At 34.9% G+C, this 18,074-nt stretch overlaps 1 protein-coding gene and 1 long non-coding RNA gene across 3 annotated transcripts; one reads left to right on the top strand and one right to left on the bottom strand.

Annotated features, from left to right (window-relative positions):
• Positions 1–1,553: 1,553 nt before the first annotated feature.
• Positions 1,554–6,002, bottom strand: LOC145069178 (uncharacterized). Its single transcript, XM_079016131.1, has 2 exons — positions 5,913–6,002; positions 1,554–4,206 (listed from the first exon to the last, which is right to left on the bottom strand). Exon 2 carries the CDS (start codon positions 4,107–4,109, stop codon positions 1,758–1,760), a length of 2,352 nt encoding a protein of 783 aa, XP_078872257.1. The 5' UTR covers positions 4,110–4,206; positions 5,913–6,002; the 3' UTR covers positions 1,554–1,757.
• A 9,761-nt stretch (positions 6,003–15,763) lies between these two features.
• On the top strand, positions 15,764–17,708 carry LOC145068975 (uncharacterized). 2 transcript variants are annotated; one of them, XR_013689193.1, is made up of 3 exons: positions 15,764–15,888; positions 16,444–16,656; positions 17,466–17,708. It is a non-coding gene; the product is annotated as an uncharacterized LOC145068975 (long non-coding RNA). The 2 variants fall into 2 exon arrangements; XR_013689192.1 differs by lacking the exon at positions 17,466–17,708 and having other exon boundaries at positions 16,444–16,834.
• The last annotated feature ends 366 nt before the right edge of the window (positions 17,709–18,074 follow it).

The following is an 18,074-nucleotide window of genomic DNA, read 5'->3' as shown; positions in this document are numbered from 1 at the left end:
GAGAGTTTTTGGCTGTGAGAGCTTTCCATTTTCCATCTCACCCCCTCATCAAAACTAACATTTCAGAAATCTGTCTAAACACATACCAAGTGCATTCACTTACCAATTTCTATAAATATTAGGTCATCTCCATCTCTAGAAATGTGATTTTTTAGTGTAGAATCTAAACATTTTCCTTTTTTGTTGGTTGCCAAGATTTCACCTCGACGCCTTTGTAGCCCGTTACTCGTCCTTTGCAGGGAACACATGCTTCTTGCTCACTGATTGCTTCACCATACTCTTGCTCATCGATTATAGGTAACAGCCATGGTGTAGATATAACTACATCAAAGTGAAAAGTATCGGTGCTCTATCAAATTCCATGACAAAGATCCGGACAGTGTTCGTAACGAAATAATCACATTAGAGAATGGCACAAGAAAACCAAATGAAGAATACATTTGTATTTGTGTTTTGTTTGACACTCATTTAATCAAGCAGAAAGTCTCCTAATCATGAAATTTGAAAAGTACTAATTATAGCATTTTATTTGCATTCAATCAAGCAGAAAGCCTTCTGATCATGAAATTTGAAAAGTACTAATTATGGAAGTTCAACACAAATTGAACATCATCGAGCTTAATATAACTTATTGACTTATTGTCATGTATTTTCAATTAAATGATATAATCAAATTTGGTGAAATATATCATTTTATTCGCATATCTTTTATTTATCCCTTATGCCAAAAGTAATGGTGGTTCAAAGAAATTAGATAATAATAATTTGTTGACAATGTTTCTTTTCGGCCTTGTTCAATCTCTAAGTTCTACTTGATAGATAATGAATTCGAATTATGCATCCTTCTCATTCACATCACTGCAAGGAAATAAGCCTTGTATGAGATACTTTGAGCTTAAAAGTTGATCAAGTGTAATCAGTTTGCATGACAAAATTTGAAATGCCATTTATTGGCTGTTATGGGTGATTACGTGAACAAGTAATTGTGATTGTCCTTCACGAAATTGCTTTACTCGTCTATTTCATTTCCTTGAAATCAGGAAGTGAACCATAATTGGTTAATTCGTTGCATGACAAACATAAATTTGAAGAAAATAAAATAAGAATTTATACTCAAACCAAGTAGATACATGTGTTTGACCCTCCCATGCATTTGTATGCCTCCCTGTCTTGGCACCAAGCACCCAAAGACAGTAAGAAGTTAGGCTTCAGCTACCATTTATCAAACAAGTTGAAGTTGACACTTCCATGTATTAGAGTTGTAGAGACCTAGCGATAGCATTATGTGGAACATCCTGTTAACTTCTAATGCACCCTCTCTTTTGACCATTTAAATATGAGAATGAAAATCATGGTTTAGTCTTGGGATGATTCTTTGTACAAAGGATTATATTTCTTATATCTGAATAATAATGTTTGCTGATAAAATTTGTAGACGAAAAGTGAAAGAGTCAGCAGCAGGTTGGTGCAAGGGCATTAGATGCATGCAGGAGGTTTAGAGCGGGAGTGAGAGCAGCAACATTCCAACCGAATTCAGTTTGATCATAGTAATCTAATCTAACAGCTTCATCTTATTATATGTAAACCAAATCCATGAAAAGTTTCAAAACTAACACAATCAAACAGCACCCATATTACAAATGACATACATATAAAAATTCCTAATAGCAGCATAAATAAACCACATTATATAACAGAAGTAAAAAAAACAAAATAACATCATATATCTGAGAATTACTTGCATTACACAGGAATATCTATGTGGCTTCTCTTCCTCTCTTCATCTTGGCAACTCTTACCATGACTGCAATGTATACCTTGTCCATGATTTCCTCAGTAAACATGAAAAGCTTCCGTCTCCAGTTTTTCTTGAACAACAGAACTCCAATAACACCCCAAAACCCTGTTGCAAAGCCACACACTATGTCCAGGTAAAACCACCATACCTTGATCGACTTGCCAGCTGCTTTATGTTTCTTCTTGAGAGCTGATGTTGTTGGGACTTGATGATTTGAGCAATTGTTTGGCAATGGAGGTCCACAAAGATCTTTGTTCCCAGAATATATTGATGGATCATCAATAAGTGTCTGCAACTGATGGCCTGTTGGAATTCGTCCCCACAAGTTGTTGTGTGACAGATTCAGATGGCTCAAAAAAGTCAAAGCTGCCATGCTTGGAGGGATTATCCCGGCCAACTCGTTTCCAGATAAATCGAGAGATTCTAACCTCGTCATGTTTCCAATGTTGTATGGAATATTCCCACTGAGATGATTATTTGACAAATTGAGACCCACCAGCATCTTTAGTGCAGTTAGCTCCACTGGTATTTCTCCGAAAAGTTTATTGCTTGAAAGGTCCATGTTATAAAACATAAACAAATTGTTTGTATATTCAAGAGCAACACCTTTCATTCCCTGAATCACGTTTTCATTAGAATCAGAAGTGTAAAGATACCACCTTTCTCCACCCTTAACCATCGCGTTCAACTCTCTTAGGCAATGAGGGATGATACCCGTTAAGTTGTTGTACCCAACATCCAAAATTTGAAGTTTCGACATTTTGCACAGAGTCTCAGGAATTTCTCCAGTGAAGTTATTCCCATGTAACCTTAAAATCATAATATTTGTCAGTTTTTCTCCAATCCATTGAGGTATGTTTCCGAACAATTGATTATCACCCACATCTAAAACTCTTAAATCAGGTAAATTCCCTAATTCTCGAGGAAGTTCACCAATGAAGTTATTGTCATCCAGTTTTAACCAATTCAATGATAAATGATTAAGACCTATATAACTTGGAATGAAACCCGAAAGCAAATTCGAGCTAAATATCATGGTACCCAACCCTTGCAGATTCTCAAGACACTTGGGAATTGTCCCTGTTAATCTATTTCTTGAAAGATCAAGTAATTTCAAATCTGTCCTTCTGCACAATGACCTTGGAATCGACCCATTGAAAATGTTATCTACAAGTATTAATGCCGCTCCACCAAATGCAAAAACACTTTCCCCATCAGGAAGGTTTGTCAATGGTCCGCAGAGTTTGTTATGAGAGAGATCTAAGAAATGAATGACAGGCATCTTCCGCAACCATCTGGGCAAGGGTCCTGAAATTGTAACATTGGAAAGCACCAACACACTAAGTGACCTTTGATATTGAAGCCACTGTGGAAAACCATTTGCAATATTGCAAGAACTAAGATCAAGATCTATCAACTGGAATGGAGGTATCCACTTATGTGAAAAATTGCATGTCAACTTCGTGTTAGATGAAGCATCCAAAAACTCCAACATCGAAAGTTTAGCAAAATGGGCTTCGGAAACTACTCCTTCTAAGGAATTGTGTGAGATATCCAGCCAAGAGAGTTTGTCAAGTAGCCCAACTGAAACTGGAAGGGTCCCATTTAAGAAATTTGAACGCACCGAAAATTCTTGTAATGAAACAAGTCTTCCTAGAGATGTCGGGATGGGTCCCGTTAACCGATTGTATTCTAGATGCAAAGATTCTAAAGATCCTAATTTCCCAAGGAATGTAGGAACAGGACCGATTAACTGATTATTAGATAGATCTAATACTTCTAGAAATCTTAATCTTCCTAGAGATTCAGGGATTGGACCTGTCAAATGGCTGCGCAACAGATATAAGAATCTTAAATTGGTTAGTCTTCCAAGTGGCTCTGGAATCGTTCCATTTGAACACCAACTTAAGTCCAAAAACTCCAAAGCATATCGGGAGCATTCCGATACATTTTGTGGTGTTTCTATACGAAGAGAATTGTTCGAAGCACTCAAGTGCTTCAGGTGACACCGTCTCCAGATTCCAAGATGCTCAATCTGCTTGAACTTGTTAAAAGAAAGATCAAGCTCTAGAAGGCTGGGCATTATAGGAACCCATGAATTCAGCATGTTTCCAGAAAGGTCAAGGACTCTTAGCGAACTCATATTTGTGAAAAAAGATGGAATTGTGCCTTCAATTGAATTGAAGCTAAGATCCAGATGTTGGATGTTCGAAAGCACACTGATATTAAGATGATGGGAGGATAGAAAAGTCTTAGTGAGCCCACAACTTGACAAATTCAGCCCCAATAAAAAAGGGAACATGTTTAGCATGTTTCCAAAGTTCAACAACAAAGGTCAAGGGTCGCTATCTGTAAAAGCCTTGTTGGACACGTACGCTTCGGATACATCTCTATCTCTGATTGATGCACTAAAAATGACATAAAAAATGTAATGAAGCAAAGAGCACAGTTAATCATGAAACGATACATAAAAAAAATTAAGCGCTGTATTTATTAATTACAGGGGATGGCTCAAGAAAAAACAATATTTATAAACAGAAAAAGGATCATAAACCAATAGATAATGAATATAGAAGAGCTTTTTTTTGGTTTCTTGTGTTAAACCAACAAACATAATCTGGGATAAAAGCAAGAAAGACAAAATTACATAAATGGTCCCTGTACTTTACAAAAAGTCACAAGTTCAGTCCCTAACCTTTAAGGTTGTTATTTATTCCAGTTCCATTTAGTATGATCTCTAATGTGTACAAGATGCAACATTTGTGTTGATGTTTGCAGAAAGTTTATTACATGAAAATAAACCGTCTTTTTTTTGTCAAAAATGATGTGTGATATATGAAAATCAATAGACAATCCATATCCACTAAATTGTAGTATTTTTTTGGTCTGGGCTATATATTTTACTTCTTCTCTTGATCACTGTAAGTGGTTTTTGGCTATTCGCCATCACATACGTAATTGTATTTACCTAAAATCTACTTATTTCCATGGAAGGCTTGGAAGACAATAGATACAATCCTTAGCTATTTTTCAGTTTCTCTAGATCTAAATAAGTGGTTTTTGGTCAAGTATATTACCCATGGCAGCCGCATGTATTTGACTTTGACCACAAATATACTACAAAATATGAATTGAATAAAATACAAAAGTTGGCAACTAGCACTTACATTCAAGATTACTACTCACTTAGAAGTCACTACACAAGACTTGGAAATCAATGGACAGTTTTTTATGCAAGAAATTTGAAGTCAACAAAGCAAACCCACTAATAATACCCATAGACAAAAAAAAAAAAGGAAGACATGATTTATGCACTAAGTAAGCATCTTTCTTGTGGAATTTTTCTCCCTAACAAATGTATTCCTCTTTGCTATTATTTCATGAAAAACAATACCATCAGGATTACATAGACTAATTCTCAGTTTTGTGAAGCCAGTATATTTAGCTCAACTTTATTTAATATTATCAATTCCTATTATAAGTTACACTGTTACGCTTTGTTATTTTTAAACATATACTATCATAAAACTGTTACATATTAAAAGTAATGAAAGAGAAAAAAATGAAAAACAAATTTAATGTCCTTGACCAATGTCATAATTATGAAGATTGTCACGATAAATACTTTCATCTCATTAAATGCCACTTCTAAAAGCAGGGGAACTAATAGAATTTAAAGCATTTCCTCCCTAAAATAAATAATAACAGATTATGTAATTTCCTTTATATATTTATATCTATCATTAGAAGCTGTAAGTGTGTTGTTGCAGAACAGAGGCCATTACAATCACCATAATAAGCATATATGATATATGCATCATTCTAAATTTCTATCTTATTTGCCTTACTGGTCAGTCCCAATGTGTGAGAATTAGGTCAGACTAAAACTTGAAAGCATAGATGAACTACTTTCTCCATACGAGATATCAGCGTTAATGCTACTGATAAGTTTACACATAAAGTCATATAAGCATCGTGTTCAACAACGTTAAATTGTTATCTTCTTTGTCTTCCACGTTTGTAGCATATTCGAAATTTTGTAAGAAAAATAGAGCAAATACACGAAATTAATAAGAATTAGGTCAAATAGAAAAAACAAAAATGGAAAACGTACCAAGCGAACGTCGATGGCTAATCTGAAATAGAGGCTTCGCCTTTTTCGTAGTTAACTATTTGGCTGGTGGTGAGAGAAAGCGATTCGGGAACGGGATATTTGGGGATTTTTTTTTAATGCAAGTTACAAATTTGGTCCTTGGTATACTTAAAATGACAGATTTTCTCTAAAATTAATTTTGTTATAATTTTCTTCCTGTAGTTTCATTTTGTTAAGAACTAACTACATCAGCGATAAGCTTTTAAAAGTGACCATTTTCTCCTTAAACCAAACTCAAACAAACACAAACAACATATCAAAATGGACCAAATTTGTAATTAACTCATAATTTTATTATTAAACTTGTTTTTTTAAATTATAATGTATTTTATTTTTAATTATACAAACAGCTAGAAAAAAAAAACCAAAAAGGCTACAACTCAAAAATCATGAATTTTGTGCAACGAGTATCATAATATTTTTGAAAATAGTAGAATTTTTAGTTTTCAAAAAAAAAAAAAAAAAAAAAAACTGAATTTTTTGCTTTCCCTGAAAACCACAATACTAAAAAAGCCATGGTATCCATTAATTGTAATTTTTTTTTTACTTTGACTCTCTTAGATGAAGATGCCAACATGTGTCGGTAATCTCCAAATGATTGTTATGATTCCACACATAGTCTTGGATCTCCACCCCTTGTAGTCAATAAAAAAGATTTACACCCCATAAACTATCAAAATCTTAAGACCGTTAGAATCATTATGAAATAAACCTTATTCCAATCCATCTTACATAATTTTAAATTTATTAGAAAACCAAACACATAAACATTCTTCTATTACTTCTCAAGAACTTTAACACCATATAAGGAGCTCTATATAACAAAAGAAATTATTCTATTACTTCTCAAGAACTTTAACACCATATAAGGAGCTCTATATAACAAAAGAAATTAAAGTTGAAAATTACCAAAAGGCTTTAATTTGATCCAAATAAGTCAACCTTCAAAAAAAGAGTGTTGATTTTCCAATATGAAAGAGTTTTTCTAATTTCTATTAGTCACTAGCTTCCAATTTCTTGTGAGTAACATTTAAACACCAATCGAAATACCAAATTAAATATAAGTAAAGGAAGAAGTCACATTTTATAATGTTACCTATAACACCCGCAATTTGTGGGTAAAAGTTTTAACTATTTAGTGAAATTAGTTATAAAAAAAATAATTTGAAAATAAAATAAATAAAAAAAGACAAAACTACAAAAATGATCCTTATGGTATGCATTTTTTCTGGGTTTTGGTCCAAACCCCAACTTTTTTAGCTTCGCGGTCATTTTGGGCTAGTTTCGTTATGTATTTGTTCTCTCGTTATACTGAAATTATTGTAATGCCCCTTGTGTGTTTATTTTTTATTTTTCTTTCATTTTTTAAATTTAATGTATATTTATCTATTTTAATTTTAATAATTAAGAAATAGAGAGAGGTGTAACATCCGGATTCCCAGGTATCTTCTTTTAAGTATTTTCGTTAAATTTTATAGAGGGACTCGGCAAGTAGGCGCTCAGACTCGCCGAGTGGAATTGCGCTTTTCCAGCCTGGATTAATGAGTGGACTCGGCGAGTCCATCCGTGGACTCGGCAAGTCCGCACTGTTAAATGAAGCCCTAATTTTCGGGGCTTGTGTCCTATTTAAAGGCCCTTATGGCCGTCATTTGCGGCCACCTTGTTCTAGAGAAACCCTAGAGAGAGAGAAAAAAAAAAAAGGCTTGAGTGCAAGAAAGGGCTTATAATCTTCATTTTTTGGGTGATTTTGCTAGAGAAAGAAGAGAGGATTCATCTAAAGCGAGAAGGGAGCTTGGATTGGAGCTGTTCATCTTGAGAGTTCATCTTTGGAGGTATAATTCCTTCTATTTCATGTTGATATGATAGATTCCATGATTGTAGGGTTTTTATCTCCCCTTTTTATGAGATCTAGGGAGTATGAGGTCTCCTTTGTGTTGATGATATTAGATCTGGGCCTTGAGAGGTCCATAGAGTCACTACCCTCTAGCTTTTTGCAAGCAAGATTGGAGACTAGGTTGCCATTTCTAGAGTTATTTCTCCATTTGAGGCTTGATATGGGTTGCATGCATGTAAATGTTGCACCTTTATGTCACTTTTGAGTGTTAGAAGGATGGATCTACTGTTTGGTGAAGCAGATCTAGCCTCAAGAGATCTTTTGAGAGTTTTCATGGGGGAAACTTGCCGAGTCCATAAGGTACTCGACGAGTCGAGTCGGGTTGCCCCGAGACTCGCGACCTGTGACGACCCGGAGAGTATAGGGTTGACTCAGCGAGTCAAGAGAGGACTAAGGGCGAAGAGGGCAAGTATGTACTCGCCGAGTCACCCTAGTGTACTCGGCGAGTCCGGTCAATGCTGACCGTTGACTTTGTTGACTATTAGGGTTTAGTCAGTGGTTAGACTTATGAGTCACTAACGGGGAAAGATGGTCTTTTACCCTTCTTAGAGGATTTATAGAGAGGGGTTGGCCTAGCCTTTAGAAGTTGTATTAATTAGAGTAACTATTTTGTGAATAGGCGAAGGCTAGTGCAGTATTTCCAAGTTCGAGGTTTACCGAGTTACCCGATGTGAGTCTTCTCACTATACTTTACCTAGAGTGGTAATTAGAGTTTTGAGACATAGTATTTGTATGTTCTTGCATGATGTGATTTCTATGTGCTTTATGCTATGTATGTTACAGAGTTAGGACCGGAAGGTCCACAAAGTTAGGGCCAGAGGGCCCATAGAGTTATGGGACTGGAGGGTCCCACTGAGACACATAGACCAGAGGGTCAAACAGAGTTATAGCCTTGAGTGGCTAATATGTGTTGTGGTGGTATTTTGCGGAACTCACTAAGCTTTATGCTTACAGTGTTGTGTTATGTGTTTTAGGTACCAGTGAGGATCACGGGAAGGCGTCAGCTTGATCAGTACACACACGAGGAGTTTTTACATTTTGATCTTGGGATGTGATGTTATGTTTTTACTATGTGATACAATGGTGTTTTTATAACAATCATGAATGAAAATGTGTTTTATAAAATATGAAAAATTATTTTGAAAATTTGGGTGTTCTCTCTCTCTCTCTCTCAACACACATATTGATGAACTAGATGAAGATGTGGGTATGAACGAAATGATGATCTTGGCTTCAGATTCATCACAGACGAACACAAGGATCGATAACAAATTATAAGTCCATTACCCTAGATTTAATTTGATAATAAAAACAAAGTGATGAATCGATCAAAATAGTGGGTGTAAATGAAGAGCACAATGGAGAATAAAAACCATCAAATTGGCGATTAAGAATAGGTTCGTCCAGAAGTTAAAAATGATTGATGATTAATGGGATAATCATGATCGATTTACGCAACATAAACGATTGTTTCGGTGACTGTGTGCAAAATATTAAACTCCACCTCTCTTTCCTCTGTTCTAAAACCTGCAACTCAAACCCACCGGCCTTCAATTATGACTCAAAATTCACATATACACACATACTAAAAGTTAAAAACACACTTTAAAACTACAACCATGTTGGTTAATCTTATATCAGTTGGATCTTTCTAAACCCAGAGTATTCTTGCAGATTTATCTCGTTAGGTGGCGACTATCGTTTCTGCTCCGACATCACCGTCATAATCAAGGGGCAAGCTGGAAGGGGTAATGGCGAGTAAACTAAACCAAAACCAATAAAAGAACTCAAACCTGTTTCCAAAAAATAAAAGTGGTGGATCCGATGAAATCTAAGGAAAGAAAAGTGAGAACAAGATCGGGAACCAGATCGGAGTTTGCATCTGGTGGTGGCTGACGATACGATGGTGCAGAAGTGGGAACTCAAACCTGTTTGTATCTTCATTTTACACAAACCAATCCATTGAAAAATAGGGTTTTTCACTGGTGGGTTTTGGGGGAATGAGGTGGGGGATGAAGCCTAACTCCGTCCATCACCGGTGAAGACCACCAAGAAATATGTTTGGAAGAAGGGGTAAGGGATGGTCGGCGGTGGCAGAAGTTACAAGCAACGGTGGTGGTATGCACCGGTGGAGATTAGAGGAGATGGAAGGAAATATCGAGAGCTAGGGGAGAGAGAGTAAACGTTCTTCTTGTTGATTATGTGTATGTGTATGAGAGAGAGAGAGGCGGGGCCCAATGTTTATTAATAATTGTAGGTTCCTATTTATCGATTGGATTGGTGCGAACAAGGGCGGAGGCAACACATATGGCTAGCAGGTGTGCTCCCCCCCCCAACTTCCTTTACTTCCATTATATACTAATAAATATAAATTTATATATATTATTTAAGGCCAAAATAAAATTCAATTTAAGCCTATGCCCCTCCTATAGCCCACTTAATTTAATAAAAGGATGCTGCATTTTGTTTCGCTTGCTTTCTTTTCAATAAGAAACCTATTGGACGAGTTGGATCAGATACATTTATTGTCGCAAGGTTTAATAAATGGAAAAAAGTGAATAGTGGCAAAGATTGTGCTTTCATCGTCCATGAAGGTAAGACCCCGACCTTAGAACATAATTTTTCTGTCAGATGTTATGAAGATTTAAAAAACGAGTTATATCACATAGAGAATGTAATAGAGAAACAAACCACTCAACAAGTTATGGATAATAGATTACGCCTTAAAGTTTCTATTGAGGCTATTAAATGGCTTACATTTCAAGTATGTGCTTTAAGAGGTCATGATGAGGGACCTGACTCATGAAATCAGGGGAATTTCCTTGAACTTATAAAGTTGCTTGCTTCTTATAACAAGACTATTGATGATGTTGTATTAGAAAATGCTCCTCAAAATGCGAAGTACACATCAGCAGATATCCAAAAAGAAATATTGCGTGTTTTAGCTACAAATGTACAAAAAGCAATTTGTGATGAAATCGGGACTGCAAAATTTTGTTTGATAGTTGACGAGTCTCAAGATGAATCTAAGAAAGAACAAATGGCTATTGTTGTGAGATTTGTTGACTGAGATGGACATGTCAAAGAATGATTTTTAGATTTGATTCATGTCAAAGATACAACTTCATCGACCTTGAAAAATGAGATAATGTGTTCATTGTCTTATCATAAACTTAGCGTCCAAGATATTTGGGGTCAAAGATATGATGGAGCTAGTAATATGCGTGGAGAATGGAATGGGTTGCAAGCTTTATTATTAAAGGAATACCCTTATGCTTATTACATACATTGTTTTGCTCATCAATTGCAATTGGCTCTAGTTGCAACGTCTAAATATGTGACCGAGGTACATAACATCTTCAAAACTTTAAACTTTATAGTTAATGTCATAACTTCTTCTTCCAAGCGTCATGATCAATTGCAAGATGCTCAGATTGCTGAAATTTCTCATTTAATTGAGGTTGATGAGATTGAGATTGGAAAAGGAAAAAATCAAATACGCACACTACAAAGACCTGGAGATACTAGGGGGAGTTCTCATTTCAAATCAATATGTAGTTTGATGAGACTTTTTGGTCCATCTTTTGTAGTGTTGACTGACATTGCTTCAAGATTCGTGTGGTGGGTGTTTCTGCTTGACGGGGAACCGAGAGAAACCACCACCACCACCGTGAGGTGGTGGCTGTCGTCCCAAAGCTTTTGCTACTGCCTCATGCCGTCGTGAACCACCGCGGGTGGGTGTACTTTTGTGTGTATATGTTTTGTAATTAGATTAGGGTGTGCGTGTGTTCTTCGGGGTATCGTAGTGAAGAGGATATCATCAGAAGATAACCCAGCAGATCCGCTTACGAAGGGACTGAGTAGGGCAAAGCACTTGCAGCATGCTAGGAGTATTGGGCTGAAAGATGATATTAGCATAGATTAGATAGTATTAGAAACGTGTAATAGATAAATGTAATTAACATTTGATGATTAAATAAAGGAGTTTTATTTATAAGTAATGTTACTGTCTTATGTTAATTGTTTAACTATTGTTTCACTTTGCATGTTTTGACTTCCAGAATAATTGAGTTTATTAAGAATAATCGAATTATTCAAATTGTCCACAATCGTTTATATGTTGGAAGTAGATATGAATGAAGATTGTCATGAATAGGTATGTAGAGTGTCTAAATGGTATTAGACATACCAAAAGATTGCTGCAACGTTCATGAGTGCTTATGAACTAGTTTTGAGCATTGGAACAAACCCGCGCTTGCTGGAATCACCTTATGGAATGTGATATAAAAGGTGATCGCAAGACGATAATATCATATAGTCTTAAAACCTAGATATATGGTGTTGTACATTGATAATGCGAAAACGCATTGGTAACTCGATGTTATAAAACGCATTGTTGTGTATAGTTGGTTAATGAATAAGTAAATGCATATAAGTCGAAGTTTATCTGTAACTTTTATCCTAAGAAGGAAAAAGCGATATCTCGGCCGCTCGATGATTTGATTTGACTTATGTGTCGGGCCCGGTCAGAACTGAATTGATGTGTTCGATTAAGTTCTATGTCAAATAAATCGGAGATCGAGAAACCAAATGCTAGACTAATCATTCCATAGAATTGTCAGCATGATATCTAACAGAGGAGTATACGATCCCTTATCTAAAGGACAAGATTGATTAGATCAGAGTTTGACAACGTCTTTGAGAGCTACGAATGCAAATCGGATTATACCTGTGCATATAGTTACTAGACTTATCCAAGTGGGAGACTGTTGGAATAGTGTCTAAGGCTGCAACTATATTAGACAAGTATTTGACCCGATTGTGCATGTCCTTTTGGGTTGCCTTCACCATAGCAACTTGGTAGGATGATTTATTATGAGAGAATATATATTATTAATATATTATGAGAATAATATAAGGAATAATAATATTGTTATTTGATTAATACAAGTCATAGATTAATTAGTATTAATTTGGTGACTTAAGGAGATTAATTAAATAAGAGGGTATAAACTGTCAATTGTTTGATAGTTACACTTTAGGCTGTAAATCCTTAAGGGATAGGGGTTGGACGAATTCTAGGGGCTTGGGATAGCCTCAAATTCGTCCAAGGGCTTATCTTGGAAAGGATTTGGATTGCTTTGAGTAATAGTTATCCAATTAGGGTTAAAGGTGAAACCTTAGGAGCCTTACAAGTATAAATAGACCCCTTGGGATAGGAAAATCGGCACCTCCTCTACAGCAAGGATACCCTGGCCGATTTCCTCCTCTCTCCTCTCTCTCAAATCATTCTCTTTGCTTGTTGGTGTTTGTAAGCCATTAGAGGAGTGACAATTGTGACTCTAAAGCTCCAAGAACAAGAAGATCAAACAAGTGTTTCAAGGTAAGCTTCTAACTCTGGTTTGTATTGTTCTTATACCTAATTAGTTATTAGAAGTCTTGGATTCAATGCATGTTTAATTAGAGAAACCTAGATCTAAGCATTAGGGTTTGTATGTGCCCATAGGAATGTTCATATGACCAAAATCCATCACGTTTGGAGTTTAAAATGGAGCTTGGAACTTATGAAGGATTCTTAGGAATGCTTGGAAGAAGTTTTGGTCAAGAAACATTTGATCGAATTGATCACACGAAGATAAAAATCTAAAATCTGAAGCTAAAGGATGTTGTGGCAGCGTTGACCCCCTGTTAGTATTTTGACCATATCTCATGAACCGTAACTCCGATTGATGCAATTCAAAATGATTTGACAAGTAGAAGAAATTTCGGACGTCTTAGGCAAAACATGTGATCGCAAATCTGGTCCATGCGATCGCATGGAGCTTTATGCGATCACAACTTTATATGCGATTGTAACTTTGCCAAAATGTGTCGAAATAGCTTCCTACTTCATTAAAAAGGCCTGTGACGCGTTTATTTTAAAACCTACGATCGCAGCCTTAATACATGCGATCACATGTTATCATATTCTTGCTCCAGAAGCTTCCACCTTGAGTATAAATACAACCTTCATTATCAGTTGTAGGGGTTGGACGATTCCAAACGAAGAAAACCACTTCAGAAGGCGATTTTTGATACCTTTCAGTGACTTTTGGAGATCTGAGGACAACGAATCATCTCATTCATTTAGTTTATCTAAATTTATCAATAATGTTTCTTCTATTTAGTTTGATTTTGTTTTTGGCCATGTTTGGCTAAATATTAGTTTCACTTCTGCATAGACTAGTACTTTTCATGTGATTAGTTTTCAAATCTGATTTTCACTTTGTGTTTCTATCTAGATTTTCCAGTTTTGAGCTTAATGAATGTTTTGTTTTAAAATTCTTGTTAGTCTGATCACCTAGCTAGGGTCTTATCATCCGGTTAATCAGTTAATAGAATCCGTAATTGTTCTTTTCAACTGGTAATAGTAACAAGTGATAAATCGGTTCCGTGTTTGGGATTTGACTTTATCATAAACCGTAAAAACCATATATTTATGCTTCCGAGCCTTTAAGAAATATTGGGTATTGCTCGGAACTTTACAAAGAACTTAATGCAATTTTTCTGATTTAATTAAGAGCTTGTTTAATTGAACACTAAAAAGTTAGGGTTAATTCAATAAGCTTGTTTTGATTAACTAGTTTAGGTAAAAGAGACTATTCTAGAGCTAGGCTAGTTGCATGATTAGGAAATTCACAACAGAACTGAAAATGTTTTGTAATATTGATTTTCGTTTAATTTTAATATTACTGAAGTTTTAGTTTTTTTAGTTTAATTCAAATCCCCCTTTATAATTTCTATCTTGATTAGATTGTGTCTGATGCAAAAAAGCATTGACCATTAGGCTGTGTCCCTGAGGATTCGACCCTGCTTCCATGTGCTATATTTTTAGTGCAACCAATAGTGATAATTTATTTGTTTAATATGCGTGCGACAGCATGTTAACAGTGACACGTCGTGTGCATCTTTTAAATCATGTATGCGGCAAGTCACCGGAAGCTTCGAGATCAGGACAATGCCTCTTTTTCATGGTGCCGCTAGATTTGACCTCCAAGTTTCCATCTTTTGTTATTTTTGGTCCTTTTCTTTCAAGAATGTCTTTTTAGCTTCAAAATGTAATTTAACTCAATAAGTATCTAATATCTTTTCATTTTACCAAACACACTATAAGCGTGGTTATTATCTCGTGGATGGATTATATCCAGCATGGTTGTATCTGTGACGGCATATCCACATCTAGTAACCGACAAAAAGAAACGGTTCAAGATGGCACAAGAGACGGCAAGAAAGGACGTAGAACGTGGTTTTTGGATCCTTAAAGGACGTTGGGACATTTTAAAAATGTCTGCACGGGCTATGACGGTGAAGAAACCAAAAAAATATAATGCACACTTATATTATACTACACAATATGATATTAAAAAGGAGGGTGTTGCGATATCTCCTGTGCATCAGCCTGACCCCCCCAACGATGAAGTTGATGACCTGGAAATACTACATGAATTGCGCAATGCTGAAATCCACCACCAGCTTCGATCTGATCTTACCGATCACATTGAACATATCTACATGATGTCGTTTTAGGATTTTAAAATATGTTGTCTTTTTTAAGTGTGTTTTATAATTAGCTTGAACTTTTTGTTTGCAGTGTGGTTTTTTAATTAAATATTATTTTTAATATTATTTGAGAGAGAGAGAGAGACCCTTATGGTAGTGAAATGATATATATATATATATATATATATATATATATATATATATATATATATATATTTTAAATAAGACAAAAACTCATAAATGTTCCTTGTGGTAGTGAAATGATGAAAAGCATAGACATCATTTAGGAGATTTTTTAAACTTAAAGACTATATATTAGATTCCTAAAAAAACACAGGGACCATTTATGAAGTTTTGTCTATTTTCTTAAAAAAAAAAAAAAAAAAATAGCAAATATCCCGCTTCCGAATCGCCTTCACACACTAATCGCTACTGGGAAAAGACGAAGCCTTTATTTCCGATTCACCTCTCCTTCTCCATTGCCGAGTCATCGACGTTCTGTTGGTAAGGTTTCCATTTTTCTTTTCTTTTCTATTTTACCTAATTCTTATTCATTTCATATACTTTGCTCTATTTGTTTTTTTACAAAATTTCGAACATGCTTCAAAACACCCAAATTGGGACCTGTAACACAAAGAAAGGTAGCATTTTAACGTTGTATTAACGAAGATATATCGTATGGGGAAAGTAATTCATCTATGCTTTCAAGTGTCAGTCTGACCTAATTCTCACATATTGGGACCGACCTGAAAGGCAAAGAAGATAAAAATTTAGTTGTTATTAATTTAAAATGATGCATATATGCTTATTATGGTGATGGCCTCTGTTCTGCAACACACTCGCAGCTCCTGTTGGTAGTTATAAATATATAATGTAAATTACATAATATGTTATTACTTGTTTTAGGGTAGAAATCTTAAAATTAAATTAGTTCCTCTTCTTCTCGGTAGACTGTTTGATACTTAAAAGTGGTTGTAGGTTATTGTATCAACTAATCTCCTATTTTGATCGGTGCTCACAAAAGGTCTCTCTATTTTCTCTGCATCTGTTTACTGACAGAGACATTGGAAGAAAAACATCTCTTGTAGTGTTGCTAAATCTCCATGGTCTCTCTTGTATCTTCTCCTAACAAGTGCAACAGTGAAATGGAAGTAATTTCTTGAGATGGGACGAGAAGAAAGAGAATGGTAGGGATCAACAATGCAAACTTTAAAATCCCCATGGACCGTATTCATCAAAACAACATAGCAGGGACCGATGTTGTGACTATTGGTAAACCATAAGGACTATTTATGTAATTTTGTCTAAATGTATGTTTTCCTTTTCTGTTTTCGTTTTCGATTCTCCTTTTCTGTTTTCCGTTTTGATTTCCATTGTCTAAAATATTTAATCAAATGTAAAAGAAGGAATATATTTAGGAAATGGAATGCATCTTCCAAAGGTTAGTACACTTGAAATGTTCCTTTATGAAATTTGTCTTTTCCATTATTTATAATAACAGTTTTATAGATGATGTTGAACGTGCTTAATGAGCATGACAATAAGATAGATCATTATCATTCACTATCATGTTTAATTGGTTTTTAGGATCAATATGAATTATTCGAGCATGTTGTTTAGTTTGTATATATAGATGTTTAAATGAAGTTAAGCTGATAATTAATAACATTAACAACATTATCATTTAATAAAAATCAACATTAGTTCTAATAGATAAAGAGTGCAGTGAGCACAAAATAAGCTGTATAATAAAGTCATATGCCCACTTTGATATTTTTTGCATATTTAACAAATAGTTGAACAGACATTTATTCACCTTCTCAAATATTCTTCTAAATTGATTTTATTGTAATCTTGAAATTTTGTTATCAGACATATTTTTTGATGTGATAGTTTCTTTTCTATCATTCCCTTCATCGAATAGTAGTTACATTGACTTAAACAAGAAAAGAATAACCAATGTTTGTATTCTATTTTTTTATTTGTTCAATAATGGGTTTTTTAAAAACCAATATAGATGGATATCTTAATTTAGACAGATCCAATCCTGACAGTATTTTTGTTTTTTCTTGGAACAATAGGAGAAGTTGCAAGGAAAACTCCACAATAAAGATTATCAGTGCATCAATCATGACACTCTTAGGTGGTTTACTTTATTGACTTCAAAGTCTTTGTGTGGAAGACTTTTGGCCTAAATGCTTTTACGTGTGCCACATGGCATAGACTATACTCAAAAGTGTTCCAATTCAATAACACCGATTGAAAAAAAAAACACTGCTGCAATATTGGTATCAAATTAATGAGAAGACTATTAATTTTTTTGATGTAATTTCTTTAATTCTTTAAGCTAATTATATTGAACATCTTTTGAAATACTCCATACAACTTTTTCCATAACAGTGCTTTCCTGGAATTTGAGAATTGATTTTTAGGTAAGCGGTATTAAAGAATGGGAATCCTTTTGGTAAACATAGCAATTTTGTTTTTCTCAACCAACGTAAGTGGCCTTGATGCTCCAAAGAAAATGGGATTGGTGTCAAAGTCTTCACATGACTTTGAAGTCAACAAAACCAATGTATTTGGCCAAATGTTTCAAGTAATCAATGCACAAAAGTGGTGTCATGATACACCATCTCTTTTGTGGAATAATCCACCCAACTTCTCCTTCATGGAATTTTTCAAAGAATGCA

The sequence above is a fragment of the Lactuca serriola genome, chromosome 8, assembly GCF_051521515.1.
Source record: "Lactuca serriola cultivar US96UC23 chromosome 8, Lser_US96UC23_V15, whole genome shotgun sequence".
Classification (NCBI taxonomy): domain Eukaryota; kingdom Viridiplantae; phylum Streptophyta; class Magnoliopsida; order Asterales; family Asteraceae; genus Lactuca; species Lactuca serriola.
The sequence above is the reverse complement of the archived record's forward strand: the minus strand, read 5'-3'. Positions and strand labels throughout refer to the sequence as shown.